Source organism: Rhincodon typus, chromosome 6 (genome assembly GCF_021869965.1).
Source record: "Rhincodon typus isolate 14 chromosome 6, sRhiTyp1.1, whole genome shotgun sequence".
NCBI lineage: Eukaryota > Metazoa > Chordata > Chondrichthyes > Orectolobiformes > Rhincodontidae > Rhincodon > Rhincodon typus.
This window is the reverse complement of record NC_063337.1, coordinates 41895409-41911222: the sequence shown is the minus strand read 5'-3', so window position 1 is coordinate 41911222 and position 15814 is coordinate 41895409. Positions and strand designations below refer to the sequence as shown.

The 15814-nt window shown below is 39.7% G+C and overlaps 1 protein-coding gene across 4 annotated transcripts in view; it reads right to left on the bottom strand.

Moving 5' to 3' along the window:
- Positions 1-2935: 2935 nt before the first annotated feature.
- cwf19l2 (CWF19 like cell cycle control factor 2) overlaps positions 2936-15814 on the bottom strand; it is a 142303-nt gene continuing 129424 nt past the window's right edge. For 3 of the 4 annotated variants that reach the window (XM_048597725.1, XM_048597726.1, XM_048597727.1), the window contains exons 15-18: positions 12027-12182; positions 8647-8727; positions 6789-6890; positions 2936-3423 (exon numbers count right to left, since the gene is read on the bottom strand). In XM_048597725.1, the coding sequence (XP_048453682.1) occupies positions 3283-3423; positions 6789-6890; positions 8647-8727; positions 12027-12182 (480 nt within the window). In that variant the 3' untranslated portion in view covers positions 2936-3282. Of the gene's footprint in view, positions 3424-6788; positions 6891-8646; positions 8728-12026; positions 12183-15814 lie in introns of those variants that run through there. The other variant, XM_048597728.1, reaches the window with a different exon arrangement.

Genomic DNA, 15814 nt, shown 5'->3' with positions numbered 1-15814 from the left:
TTGGCTTGATTCTTTTATATTCAAATTGCCGATGATGTCCTGGAAAAGGTTTGACATGAATAGTGATCAGATTGTATCTCAATTTGCAGTTCGTAATGAGTTTAAAAAAAAAACTTTTCCACTATTACCTTAGCTGCTATAGTCCGTATTTCATCGAGTTGTCATATCCATATAGTATGTATATACTGATAAACAGTTTTGTTTTTGGTATGCTCACTCACAATCTACTAACACCTGATTAAATAGTTCTTCAAAAACTGGCAAAGGTATTAAAGGTGCTCATTTAATTATATGTTGTTTTCCTCTTACCTGAAATGTATGACATGTTTTACAGAACTGCACTATATTTTTGTGGAAGTCTTGTAAAATAGCTGTTTATCAATGCTGTGTTTCTCATATACCCATAGAGAGAGTGGATGGTGGTAGAAGGTTGCTTTTCAGACTGGAGGCCTGTGACCAGTGGTGTGCCACAAAGATCCACTGCTTTTTGTCACTTATATAAATGATTTGAATGTGAATATTGGAGGTACAGTTAGTAAGTTTGGGAATGACACCAAAATAGGTGGTGTAGTGAAGAAGATTATCTCAGAGTACAACGTGACCTTCATCAAATGGGCCAATGGGCCGAGGAGTGGAAGATGGGGTTTCATTTAGGTAAATGTGAGGCATTGCATTTTTGTAAGGCAAACCAGATTAGGACTTAAGTTAATGGTAGAGCTCTGGGGAGTGCTGCTGAATAAAGAGACCTAGGGCTGCAGGTGCATCGTTCCTTGAAAGTGGAGTTGCAGGTAGACAGGGTGGCGAAGGTGATGTTTGGCATGCTTGCCTTCATTGGTCAGAACACTGAGAATATGAGTTGGGATGTCATGTTGTGGACATTGTGGAATAATAATAATCCATTAATTGAGGAAGGATGTAATTGCATTGGAGCAGTTCAGAGAAGGTTCACTAGATTAATTCCAGAGATGAAAGAGATGAAGATAGATTGAGCAGTTTAGGCCTATACTTACTAGAGTTTAGAAGGCTGAGAGATCTAATTGAGGTGTATACAATGCTAAAAGGGATTGACAAAATAGATCTCGAGAGGATGCCCCACAGAGGAAACCTTCTGTGTGAGACCTTACCAAAAGCCTTCCAAAAATCCGAAATTTAAGACCTCGAAAAATGTCAAATATCTGATTAGATTAGAATGATGTTAATTGTAATGAGCTAACTCGGATCAATAAGCGCAGCACACATCACTTGGGACTTCTTCGGTCTTTATGCTTCAATGGATAAACTCACTGTACATAAGTAACATAAGACATGCAGCCATTCTGTTTCTCACTACAGTCTACCTCAAGAATAAAAAACATAGGATAATCAATGCATTAAGGGTTGTGTCAATCTATTGTATACAATTATGTCTTGTAAAATAATCCTTCACATTCACCACATACATTACAGTTTACACAAAGCTCTGTTGAGAAGGAGTACACCAGGTTCATCATTTATCAGGATGAAATATTTACTTTCCAGCAGTACTACATCTATCAAAATGAGAATCTATCCTTTTTTACAGCATGGATTAATTTTAAAAATAGATTTGCACAGGTGATGGAATAATGAGACTTATCCTCAGAGTTCAAATATCTCTTACAAATAAGAGTACCTCTTGAGCACTTAAGACAAGAAGCTGTGAAGCAACAGGGATAAATTTAAAATAAAACTTCATTTACTTCTCAACATAAATATTTACTGCAGCCAATTTCAAATAATTTCATGGTCCATTATCAAAACGATGCAAGAAATACTTTAAGAATTAACTACAAATAGATGTTAAAAGAGTTACGATTGAATGTCAAATACTACATATATTCTGATAGTCTCCATATAAGGCTGCTTTCATGACAACAGGATATGAAGAAAATCCCATTTACTTGCGATAACAATAATCTTGAATTACTTTTCAATTTTCAAACTAATGATGAACATTGAGCAAATTCAGGTGTTTTACAGAAACAGTGCAATTGAAACCTGATGAACGTATTTACAATAATAAAGTCATTTCATTTCCATTCCAAAAGAAAGGGTGGACAATGAATTTCAGTTTTTTTAAAATCGCATGAAGTTATGAAGCAAAATGTTTATACTGGTGATTTCAGGTTCCTCGTTTCAACAGCTGAGGCATTTTACAATAATAGCACAGAAAATGATTCACTGTGGTTGAAATCTATGTTTCATAAGCCTACAGTCATTACTTTGAGTTTGTGTTTTGATTATTAGTCGACTGCCCAACACATTTATATCGAGGTTCTTTCATTGGGAAGATACATGTGAACAAGGAGCAGGAGCATGGTTGATCTGATTGAGGCCTCAACTGCACACGGTCATCTAAGTACAAACATCATTTATTCTCTTGTTAAGCAAGAATCTAATTACCTTTGCCTTAAAATTATCCCACCTCTTCACTTTCTGGGGAAAGTGTTTACAAAGACTGACAAACCTCAGATAGAAGTAAGTCCCTCCTCAACTAAAACTTAAATGGGACACCCCTTGTTTTGGAAATGTCCCTTTATTTTCTTTTTTGGGAAGGGACTAGAATTTTGTTTCAGCATCTACCCTGTCAAGTCCCCTTAGGATCCTCTATGTTTCGATAATATCACCTCTCATTCTTCTGAACTCAAATGGAGACAGGCCCAACCTATCCAATCTGTGCTAATAGGATAATGTTATCATTCCAGTAATTAGTCAGGCAAACTTTCTCTGAACCACTTCCAGCACATTTACCTGTTTTCTTAAATTGGAGACAACAACAGTATTCCAGATGTAGGCTCAACAATGTTCAATACAACTGGAGCAAAACATTCCTACTTTTATATTCAATTTTCCTTGCAGTAAACAAAAAAACGTGTGAACAAGTGTTACCAGTGATGGTGATGAAATTTCACCATTGTTTACATATTAAATTTTATTTGCTTGCATAAACATTAACTGAAATAATTACTTTTAATCTCAAAGTCCAGGATGAATTAAAATTACAGTAAACAACAGTAAGCATCAAGATGCCATGGTTTTTTTAGTACAAAATAATACCAATTTGTAATTAATTTTAATACAACAAAATCCATATCTAACTGCTTACTTTGGCTTCTCAATATTCAATAAAAAAAAGGATCATGAAATTCGTCATTATTTGAAACTTCCATGATCTTCTTAGAAAACCATGTAGAGAAGCACACAGTTCCATCATCCAATGCCAGGTTTCAGCAATCTATAGCCATTTTTCTGCAATAGGTGGCATTATTCCTTACTTTTTGTACAGTCAAATGGTTTCCACCAATGTGAGAACTGGAGCACTTTCTTCCTCTGATCATCAAAATTTTCTCTGATTTTTTTCTTCCAACGCCTTGGCTCCAGGTCTAACATGCCTCCAACTATTTCCTTCAAAGAAATTTTTAAAGGGTCAGTGTTTCTTCTGTGAACATTTCGGCATCCTAACCCAGTTGCATAACTTTTTTTGACAGTTTGGTCAAGGTCAACTTCTTCCCTCTCTTTTAAGACACAAAATGACAGTGTGCTTGGAGTTGACGTGCACTCCCCCCATTTACCAGTTAGAAAGTGATTAGTGCAATTTTAAATTTACCCTTTACAATGATTGTAATTTTAAAATATTATTAGCATTGAGGTCTCCTAATCTGTTTTTGTTAGCTTTGGTCTTTACAATTACATTGCCTTCATTTGCTCGACTAACTCATGCTTTCAGATTCAACGTGCTCATGAACAGCTTGCACATACGTCCAGTTGTTTAGCAATGGCAGCATATCGCCCAGATATCTTGGATCACATTCACTGACAAAAATCTCTCTTCCTTGAAGAACAGTGTGACACAAATAGATGAAACAATACCTAACGAGTGAAGGACAGGCAAAATTGTATGCCCTCATCTCCATGGATGTGATGGTGCTTACAATCGTGACCAGATGCAGGGCTGAAACCTGTTTATACCTAATACATTTTTTCAAATTGCATTTCCACCACAGCCACAGATGGTATAGGCATTCAATTCATAGACATTTACAGCCCAGCAGGAGACCATTTGGCCCATCATGTTTACTTGTAGCTACAGTCTAATCACTGACAAATTACAATCTTTTGTTTAGTTGAAAACCTTGGGATACATCTCATCTAGGGAAACATGCCCCCTAATTTACTTCTAAGGTCTGTGCATGGCAGAGTTTTTGGATGCAGAAGCCAATGCACTGGCACTCCAATCAGCATGCACAGAACCTCCCAGTGAGTGGAACTAAGGGCACTGTCTAATAACAAATGATCGCCCTTTCAAGGCAGAGATGAGGCAAAGACCGCATTTAAAATTTACTCATTTTTGGATAGTGGACTAGAACAGCAAAGTACTGCTTTAAATCAAAGAGGCTTTGCAAAGAGATGGATACAGTTTTAAAAATCATCATTACTCAAGCACTTTGTAAATTATACACAATGCTGCGATTTTCTTGGAACAGTGAGAGCAGAAGCAGACATCACAGAGTTAATGGATTCTGAACTAAAGGACAACAGGTTGACAACATTTTGACTGGCTCCTAAATAGGTGACCATGGTTTGTGTGGTTCTGGTGCAGCCGAGAATCACCTGCTGGCAAAGCGAAAGCATTAAAAACTCTCTTGCATGGAGGTACCAGAAAGTTAACAGTAAGAACTGAAAGAACTGTGGATGCTGTAAATCATAAACAAAAAAATAAATTGTTGGAAAAGCTCAGCAGGTCTGGCAGCATCTGTGGAGACAAATCAGAGTTAACATTTCAGGTCGAGTGACCCTCAGAACTTGGTTACCAGTAGTAGCCAGCTGTCTTCCACTCACCTTACCCTGCAAAACTCTTGCTGAAGGAGGAATAAAACAACTTCAAAGACTGTGAAAGGATGAATTCTCAAACAATAAAAGAGAGCACTGTCGTGCAAATAACCTTGTGACACTAGTAAATGATTAAAACGACGGCTGCATCTTCAGACACTGCTGAAAGGTTTACATTGCACATGCACACGTTTCTGCTCATGTTCCCTTTGTGAAAAAGGCTGCCAATCATAAAACACAGCAGTGACCAAATAAGCACAATAGATATCAGCAATCGGAATGGTCAGCAGACAGAATGGCAAGCTTGCAATTCATATTTCCTTTTTGCCATCAGCTTAAAACAATTTGTTCATATGAAACTACTATTTTCCTGTTAAGTACAAAAACTTGGTCAGAGTTTTCTTTCAACCAAAGTTTCTCACTCAAATAAATTGGGAACTTTGGATAGTTTGTCAAAATCTGTTCACATTTGTGACCACTCTGACAAAATGGGGTTTGATTTTCAGTGCACCTACCTCAATGAGTTGTGACAATGAGGAGAGTTTTTATTCCTCTCAGAGGGTCATGAGTCTTTGGGACTCAACAGACACTGGAAGCAGAGCTTTTATAGAGTCATAGAGACATACAGCATGGAAACAGACCCTTCAGTCCAACCAGTCCACACCAAACATGTTCCCAAACTAAACTAATCCCACTTGCCTGCATCTGGCCCTTATCCCTCCAAACCCTTCCTATTCATGAACTTACCCAAATGTCTTTTAAATGTTGTTACTCTACCTGCATCCACCACTTTCTCTGGCAGTTCATCCCACACAAAACCACTCGCTGTGTGAAAAAGTTTCCCCTAATGTCCTTTTTAAATCTTTCTCCTCTCACCTGGAAAATATCCCCTGTAGTTTTGAACTCCCCTACCCAAGGGAAAAAACCCTCGTCATTCACCTTATCTATGCCTCTCATGATTTTATAAGCCACTATAAGGTCATCCCCAAACCTATGCTCTGGTGAAAAAAGTCCCAGCCTTTCCAGTCTATTTTTATATCTCATACCCTGAATTCTGGCAACATCCTGGTAAATCTATTCTGAACCCTCTCCAGTTTCATATTATCCTTCCTATAGCAGGGTGACCAGAACAGCACGCAATACTCCAGGCAAAGACAAATAGATTCTTGATAAGCAAGAGTTGGAAGGTTATTAGAGATAGGTGGTTATCTCATGGCACGACAGTGTGCCAAATATGAAAGCACACCAGTATGCAGGGATTCACAACCTGTTTACCCTCAAGCAACACTACTGGTTTGGTCATATGCACCAAATAGTTGATGATTGTATTCCCAAAGATGTGCTCTACGGCAAGCTTGCTTTTGACACAAGACCAGGACACACGTCTGCAAGTGAGACCTCAAGTTGACTGAGATTGGAGTTGACGCATGGGAAGTCCTTGCTGTTTATTGGAGTACCTAGAGACAAGCGGTCAGGAAGGTGTAAAGAAAACAAAGGACAAAAGAAATTACCAGAGGATAGAAAAGAGAGCTCTGCAGAAGAGAAAACCAACTCTGACCATCATTATTCATCTGTGTCAGCTTAGAAGACACCACCACTCACGAATTGGCTCCTATAGTTACAACTAAATATGGTCAATCCAGAAGTGACAAAATAGATGACTACGATGAAGAAGCAGCCTGTAAGAAAAGTCGAGATCTCCTGGTAACCCAATCATCATGCTTCATACTGCCCAACATAACAAGAATGAGAATTTACTATTTGAAAGAAAAATTCAATATACTATAATTAGCATGCCATCTGGAGAATCAATAAATTTAAAATTTTGTGAGTTTTTATACCGATTCAATGTTTGCCAAGATGATCCACGGGAGCATCAAATTCATTATTTTTATAATCAAGCTCATGGTTACACAAAGTTACCAGCAAATAGGGATTACCTTTCCAAAATAAATAGGAAACTTTTCTTCATCTTCAATGACATGAGCAAATCCCCCTTGTAGACCAAAATCCACAGAAAAATAAGGGAGACCTTTAGGAATCTGAAAGAAAGCAATCATTAATTTTGATGTGTTTTTTTAAATGTATTATTGATTTTGCAGCATATTATTGCCTGCATCTGAATGAAAACAATTTTGGCACTAGCCCCCAGATGTTAGGAAGGAGGCCTTTGAAGGTTCAACAGGGTTGATTCTGCTGTAGTCTTTTCTGGTGCCTTGTTCAATGCCAGATGGTCCGTCCAGTTTCATTTCTTTGTTAAAACTTCACAGCAATTGTTACATCTATGTGGCTTGCTGCGCTATTTCAGAGGGCAGTAGAGAGTCAACCACATAGCTGTGGGTTTCGAATCATGCGTAGGCCAGGCCAGGTGAGGACGGAGCTGAAGGAGATTAGTAAACCAGATGGGTTTTTGCAACAGTCGACAGTGATTTCATGTCATTATGAGTCTTAATTTCAGATATTTATTGAAATCACATTCCACAATCTGCCATGGTGGGAGTTTAACGCAGATCCCCAGAAAATAAGAAATAAAAACCGAAAGGACTGCAGATTTTGTAAATCAGAGACAAAAATAGAAAGTGCTCAGTAGGTCTGGCCGCATTTGTGACGAGGAATCAGAGTTAACATTTTGGGTCAAGTGACCCTTCCTCAGAACTCGACCCAAAACATTAACTCTGATTTCTCTCCACAGATGCTGCTAGATCTGAAGAGCTTTTTCAGCAATTTCTATTTTTGTCCCCAGAAGATTCCTTGAGTTTCTGGATTAATAGTCTAGCACCCTTTCCAAGTTGGAGGATCCATCTCAACTTCCTTCAGAGGTCCCTGGCATCAATGTGCACCATTTACAAGACGTACTCCAGAAATTCCCTCAAGGTTCTTCAAACAACACATTCTAAACCCACAACAACTTCCATCCAAAAGGACAAAGGCAATAGATACATGCGAACATCACTTCCTTCAAGTTCACCTCCAAGCCACTCAGCATCCTGACATGGAAAAATATTGCTGTCCCTTAATGTCACTGGGTCAAAATCCTGAAACTCCTTCCCTAACAGCATTGTGGACCTACCTACAGTACATGGACTGCAACGTATCAAGACAGCAGCCCAACACATCCATCTGAAATCTAAGGAAAGGCATTAAATGCTGGCTAAGTGAACAATGGTCACTTTAAATTCCAGGAATGAATTTTAAAAATTAGCAGAGACTTAACCATGCACAAGTAGAAGTTAAGAACGAGATACAATAATTTCATCTTGTGAAAGAAATAATTTCTCTGACATCTAATATTAATGTTAATCTTTGGAAAAGTTGTGCATTGTTTAAACATGTGCAATATCCCATTGCTACATTTGATTATGTATTATACTTACATGAACATGCTAATTTACCATCACAAGTGTGTCCTTAAACATAAGTACAGCAAACTTTGTTTTAAATAGCACTTTATCAGCCAGCACATTTGATAAACAATCAAAAACGATACACCTCAAATACCACGATGTCTGAGCATTTATGCTGTAAATAAAGCACAACAGTGGTGTGTGTATAATGCTGCATTAAGTTTCTATCATTTACTAGGTATTTTTATGTAGATTTTTAGCAGGTGAGTTGATATTTTTACATAGATTTTTTCAGGGATGCTGATGTCTTTAAGCCTCACTTGGTCAGTGTTTACTGACGTTATCTGTGCCCCTTGATTATCCAGAATATTTGAAAAACTGGCTCACAGATACTAGTTAATAAACATTTTGTTGTATTTGAAGAATTTCTAAAATAACAGAAATAATTACTTACAGCTCTGCGGATATTCCTTGTGGAAAGATCAACTAGCTTCTTGTTAATGGCCCACTCTTCATCAGCCTCCATGATCGCTTTCTTTCATAAATTACACAATTGGTATTTTGAACACATTAAATAAGGAGGGCATGTTTGTGATAGGAAAAAAAATCTACATTTATGAAATGCAATTAAAAAGCAAAGAACAAATTAAATGCAATTTGATAGTATAAAAACAATGTATTTACAAGCACAAAGTCAACAACTATATTATGATACCATATGCTGAAAATTAAATGATAAATTATGATCTATATGTTGGCAAGTTTCTAAGCTACAAGAAAATTGATGGTGTTCTCCTTGGTATCTAGGAAGATTATTGAACATAAGGTGCAAAGTAGCCATTTGACCTTCTAAATCCTGATACACTGAAGTTTAATTTGTAAAATAATGTCTAACGTTATTTCAATGGAAAAATATTTTGTCAAACAACCACCAGTATTATTTATCAATATTTATATTTGGCAGTTATTTCAAAGGGAAAAGTACTTTTGCTTCAAAGCTACTAGATTTGTAACAGTTTAGCATGTTACTTAGCTTAGATCAAATTTAAAAAACGTGCTGTACAGGTAATCACAAAAATCAAACATTTATATGGAGATTATTTCAAAAACGGTTTAACTCTTTAGCATCAGCAGTATTTTGCTTTTATTACAGAAGTTCATTTTTAGGCTTGTTTTTAATAACACAATAGAAAATACAAAACAATCCCTTTGACGAAGAAAATCAGTGAGATCATTTGAAGTTATTAAAAGGAGAATATTACTGTAGGTAAGAATAGTTTTATTACAAATTGTCTCTCACATTTAGGTTTCCCACATTAATTTTAATTTGTTGCCGCACCTCTATGAACACCAAACATGTCAAGTATATATGACTGTAGATAACAGCTTAACTGTCATCAAAACTGGCTTTAAAATGATATGAGTAGTGATCACAGCCAAAGTCCAGAATAGTAATGATGGTGAAGTAGCATTTAGCATTATTTTTTCTTCACAATAGAGGCAGGGTAAGATTTCAGGTGTAGATCCTTAAATGAAAATTGGGTCCAGATCTTTCAATAAGATAATTCATTGCAGCAGCATAGACGCGAGTTGTGCATCGGGATCATTGATGTCCTGAAACAGCCAACTCTGTGGAATCACATGGGAAGTTGAAACATCTGATGGGCAACTGCCCAGCATCTGGATCCCTTAGAAAAGGTTTCCAACTCCAAGTCAGAAAGTGACAACTCACTTAGCAAGGAAGCGTTAGAGGATTTAAAACCTACTCCAACCATCTGGCTAACCACAAAAGTGACCCCTAATTCACAACTCTCTACTATGCAACTACCTGAACATAAGGGACTTCTGCCACCAGTCCAACCCCACCAAACCCTACCATCCATGGCCCAAATACCCATCTCTGATCCCCACAACCCTGTTCCCAACTGGTCCCATCCTGACAGCCCCAACACTCTCCTCTGGTCTGACTGCTCCCCTGACTTATCCTAATTCCTCACCCATTTATCTGCCACACTACTCCCCACCCACCAAACACCCTAACCCTGTCTGGCAACACACACAGACACAGACACAGACACACGCAACCCTACTCCAGTCAGCCAGCCAGCACCCTACCTTTTTGCCAACTAGGCACACTACGGTCCATCTTCCACCTATATTACTGATTACATTCTTTCAGTAGCTGTCAAAGCATCTTTATGAACTTGATACATGGAATGCTGCAACTACTGGTGCAAAAGGGAATATGGTTTCAGCACCAATCTTCTCGACTGCTACCTGTGTAAATCTCTGAGCTAGACATCTGGGAAGTCAAGAACCTTCTGAGCAGCTCTACAGAATATAAATGAACAACTCACCCCTTCAATTTCTCACTAAGAAAATCTCAATACAGTTAACCCCACTAAGACTTGGTAGAACATGAAGTGGAAAACAGTGGGAAGAGCAGCCCTCACTCTCTCTTAACAAATGTTACTTTTTTCTAAAACAACATTTCCTAAATGTGAAAGACTGGAATAATTACCAAATGAGACCAAGGTAGAACAAAATATTTTGCAAATTACTACGTTAAGGTATTTGATTAAGATACCAAGGTATTATATTAAAATATTTGCAAATATCATTCAGCTTGAAGAATCAATGAATAAGTTAGTCTTGAAACTGAAACATATTTCTGAAATTCTTAACATTCTATGTCAAAAGAAGAATTCAATGGAATATAGGGACAATTAGCCACTTGGATACAGTACTGGCTTGAAGGTAGAAGATAGAAGGTGGTGGTGGAGGGTTGCTTTTCACACTGAAGGCCTGAGATCCATGGCATGCCGGGTCCGCTGCATTTTTCCCCAATGCAATTTAATGATTGGATGTGAACATAGGAGGTATGGTCAGTAATTTGCAATGACACCAAAATTGGTGGTGTAGTGGACAACCAAGAAGGTTACCTCAGAGTATAACAAGATCTTGATCAGATAGGCCAGTGGGTCAAGGAGTGGCAGATGGAGTTTAAATTAGATAAATATGAGGTGCTGCATTTTGGAAAGGCAAATCAGGGCAGGACGAATACACTAATACACTTAAGGCAAGGTCCTGGAGTGTTTTGCTGAACAAAGAGTCCTTAGGGTTCAGGTTCACAGTTCCTTGAAAGTAGAGACAGGATAGTGAAGGCGGCATTTGGTATGCTTACCTTTATTGGTCAGTGCATTGAGTACAGAAGTTGGGAGGTCATCTTGTGGCTGTACAGGACATTAGTTAAGCCACTTTTGGAATACTGTGTGCAGGTCTGGTCTCCCTGCTACAGAAAGGATGTTGTGAAAGTTAAAGGTGTTAAGAAAAGATTTACAAGGATGTTGCCAGGGTTACAGCTATAGGGGAGAGGCTGAATAGGCTGGGGCTATCTTTTCTTACGGCATTGGAGGCTGAGGGGTGACCTGATAAAAGTTTATCAAATCATGAGGAGCATAGACAGGGTGAATAGCCAAGGTCTTTTCCCCCAGGTAGCAGAGTCCAAAACTAGAGGGCATAGGTTTAAGGTGAGAGGGGAAAGATTTAAAAGGCAACTAACGGGCAACTTTTTCATGCAGAGGTGCGTATATAGAATGGGCTGCCAGAGGAAGTGGTGGAGGCTGGTACAATTACAACACTTAAAACGCATCTGGATGGGTATATGAATTGGAAGGATTTAGAGGGATATGGGCCCAATGCTGGCAAATGGAACTAGAGTAATTTAGGATATCTGGTTGGCATGGGCGACTTGGATCGAAGGGTCTGTTTCCACACTGTACAGCTCTATGACTATGACTATTCCTACTATTTCTGTTCACATAGAGGTCGCACCTTAAAGTAGATAGGAGCCATGTCTCCCACTTCCTTTGGTACAGGAATGCATTCATAGACCATATGAAAGCGTTTCTTTAAATGCATATTGGTCTCAAAAAAGAGACAGTCGAGTCCTTTGTCTTCTAACATTTTCACCAAAGCTTTTCGAAACAGCTGTCAAAAAGATATACAATTTAGTTCTGTGCCCTGACAGAGGAAACAAATCACTTTTAAAACCATCAGAAAACACAGAACTGTATTAGACCCAGGCTAATCTATTACAAAAAAAATTAACCAGGCTTCACTTTGGTCAGGGAAGGAAATATTAACCAATTTACCCCATTCATACTTGATGTCAGAAAGTCTAAACATTTTTGAATGCCATCAGTTATTTTTATGCAGCGTGGGAGCTTTTTATCTTATTACATTTCTTTCAGTCTGCCTGATCTCTGCTTTTCTTTGTATTTGTTTAAGGGCTATAATTTTCATATCTCACTAGACCCCCACTAGGAGCAGGAAGGCATGCTATTCACCCATATACAGGCCTAATGCCCCTTAATGAGGTGACCATAGTATCTCCATCTCCCAATCTCCTACAGTAAAAGCATCAATTTTCAAATCGATACCTCAGAGCGCAAGAAGTTTTTCAACAGATTCCAAGATACAATAGAATAGGATGACACAGAGGAAGTAACTCAATTACAATGACACCAACTGCAAACTGGAGGAGCAGCACCTCATACTTCGCCTTGGGAGCCTACAGCCCAACGGTCTAAACATGGATTTCACCAGTTTTAAAAACTCCCCACCCATGGCCTCATCCCATGTCCAACCCTCCCTCTGATCCCCACCTTCTTGACCTGACACAACGTCCATCTTCTCTCCCACCTATCTGCTCCTCCCACCTCACTGACCAAGCCCCACCACTCCCTAGCTGCACTCACCTATCACCATCTCACCTATGTTCCCCAGCCCCACCCCTTCTCCCTCTATTTATTTCTGAGCTCCCATCCCCCTCCCTATTTCTGAAGAAGGGTCCCACCCGAAATGTCAACTTTCCTGCTCCTCTGATGCTGCCTGACCTGCTATGTTCCTGCAGCTCCACACTGTGTTATCACAGTCTATCACCATTTCTTTTGAGGAACAGTCTATTTAAGTTCAACCCCTCATCTTTTACCACATATTGCTACAATTTTCTTCTCCTACAGTGGAGATGTAGAGCATAACTGCCTTGCCTCTATTTATAGAGCCCAGAATACCATATGCCTTGTTAACTGTTTTGTTAACTTGTTCTGCCAACCTGGTCCTTCCCTCTTCTTACACCACTTTTAAAACTTTACCATTCAGAACACAGTATCTTTGATTTTATTTATTATTGTCACATGTACCTAGATACTGTGAAAAGCTTTGTTTTGCATGCAGTACAGGCAGACCGTAACATACCATACAAAGTGCATAAAGGTAATAGGACGGAGTGAAGAATACGATGTTACAGCCACAGAGAAGGTGCACAAAGAGTGAGATCAACATTAAATTTAAAGTTTTAAAGGTCCATCCAGAAGTCTAACAACAGCAGGGAAGAAGCTGTTCTTGATTTTGTTGGTACGTGGGCTTTTGTATCTTCTGCCCGATGCAAGAGGTTGGAAGAGATCATAACAGCGCTGGGAGAGGTCTTTGATTATGTTGGCTGCCTTCCCGAGGCAGCCAGAAGCACAGATGGAGTCAACGGATGGAAGGTCGGCTTGCCTGAAGATGGGTCACTGGACCCGAAACATTAACTCTGCTTTCTCTCCACAGGTGCTGCCAGACCTGCTGAGTTTTTCCAGCAATTTCTGTTTTTGTTTCCAGCATCTACAGTTCTTTCATTTTTTGAAAAGAAAGTAGCTCTGTTTGCTTGACAGTTAATGCCCCACCAATGGATATGTACACCTGAAACTGAAGCTGTGTAATGGTCGGGAATTCTGCCTTTGTTTGAATGCTCTATTGTCCAAAGCTGTTGTCCAGTTCATTTAGTATTCCAGATATCAGCCACAAGGTACTGGAATTTTGCTTGCAGATGGCCACTGATGTTACCATGGTGTGAGTTTGCCCCTAAAATGGGGCTTTATCTGATGTTGTGATACTTAGGTTATCTCCCATAGCATTAGAAACTGGATATGGACATTATGATATTGTAGATCCCACAAACATTCATGACAACTAACCATTATGTACAAACGTTACATTCCTCTGACACATATGTGTTTTGGGTAATAATAAGCTATTAGTTTACAACATAGGAGCATGCTTGCAGTAGTTCATCACACTTCAAGTGATCTGTGGTAAGATGGAGTTTTAGATTTTTGTACACTCAGGTCACAGTCTACTATACAGTGACGATATCATGAGCATGTAACTTAAAATACAGGTACCTTGACTATATGATATTAAGCAAAACTGTCAGTTTTCTATCCCTGAGCTAATTTAGATCTATGCTGTATCAGGTGAAAGGTCACAAACCTGAACAGGCAACTGTGTCTCTTTCCACAGATGTTGTCAGACCTGCTGAGTATTTTGAGGATTCTGTTTTTATTTAGACAAACAAAATTTGTCTTCAACAATCTCTCTTTGTGTATATTTGTTGAATTAGGTGGTAATTTTCTCCTGTATTATTGTTTCTAGAAGCACTCCTGATACCAATGCTGAACTGACTGGCCTGCATTGTCTGGTTATTCCTTCTTCCCTCCTGTAAACAAGAATGTGATATTTTTTGCTATACTCTAGTCCTTAAGCACAACCACTGTACCTAAGGAGGATTTGAAGATTGTGGCCAGCATCTCCAAGATCTGTAAGCTTACTTTTCACAGCAACTAGAAAACATCCCAACCAGAGATAACAAGGTGTAGAGGTGGATGAACACAGCAGGCCAAGCAGCATCATAGGAGCAGAAAGGCTGACGTTTTGGGCCTAGACCCTTCATCAGAAATGGGGGAGGGGAAGGGGGTTCTGATATAAATAGGGAGAGAGGGGGAGGCGGATTGAAGGTGGATAGAGGAGAGGAAACAGACAGGTTGAAGAGGCAGGGATTGAGCCAGTATAGGTGAGTGTAGGTGGGGAGTTAGGGAGGGGATAGGTCAGTCCAGGGAGGACGGACAGGTCAAGGGGGCGGGATGAGGTTAGTAGGTAGGAGATGGGGGTGCGGCTTGAGGTGGGAGGAGGGGATAGGTGGGAGGAAAAACAGGTTAGGGAGGCGGGGACGAGCTGGACTGGTTTTGGGATGCGGTAGGGGGAGGGGAGATTTTGAAACTTGTGAAATAAACAACTGCACCTCCCAGTCGCGAACCATTTCAACTCCCCCTCCCATTCCTCAGACGACATGTCCATCCTGGGCCTCCTGCAGTGCCACAACGATGCCACCCGAAGGTTGCAGGAACAGCAACTCATAGTCCGCTTGGGAACCCTGAAGCCCAATGGTATCAATGTGGATTTCACAAGCTTCAAAATCTCCCCTCCCCCTACCGCATCCCAAAACCAGTCCAGCTCGTCCCTGCCTCCCTAACCTGTTCTTCTTCCCACCTATCCCCTCCTCCCACCTCAAGCCGCACCCCCATCTCCTACCTACTAACCTCATCCCGCCCCCTTGACCTGTCCGTCCTCCCTGGACTGACCTATCCCCTCCCTAACTCCCCACCTACACTCACCTTTACTGGCTCCATCCCCGCCTCTTCGACCTGTCTGTTTCCTCTCCACCTATCCTCTCCTCTATCCATCTTCTATCCGCCTCCCCCTCTCTCCCTATTTATTTCAGAACCCCCTTCCCCTCCCCT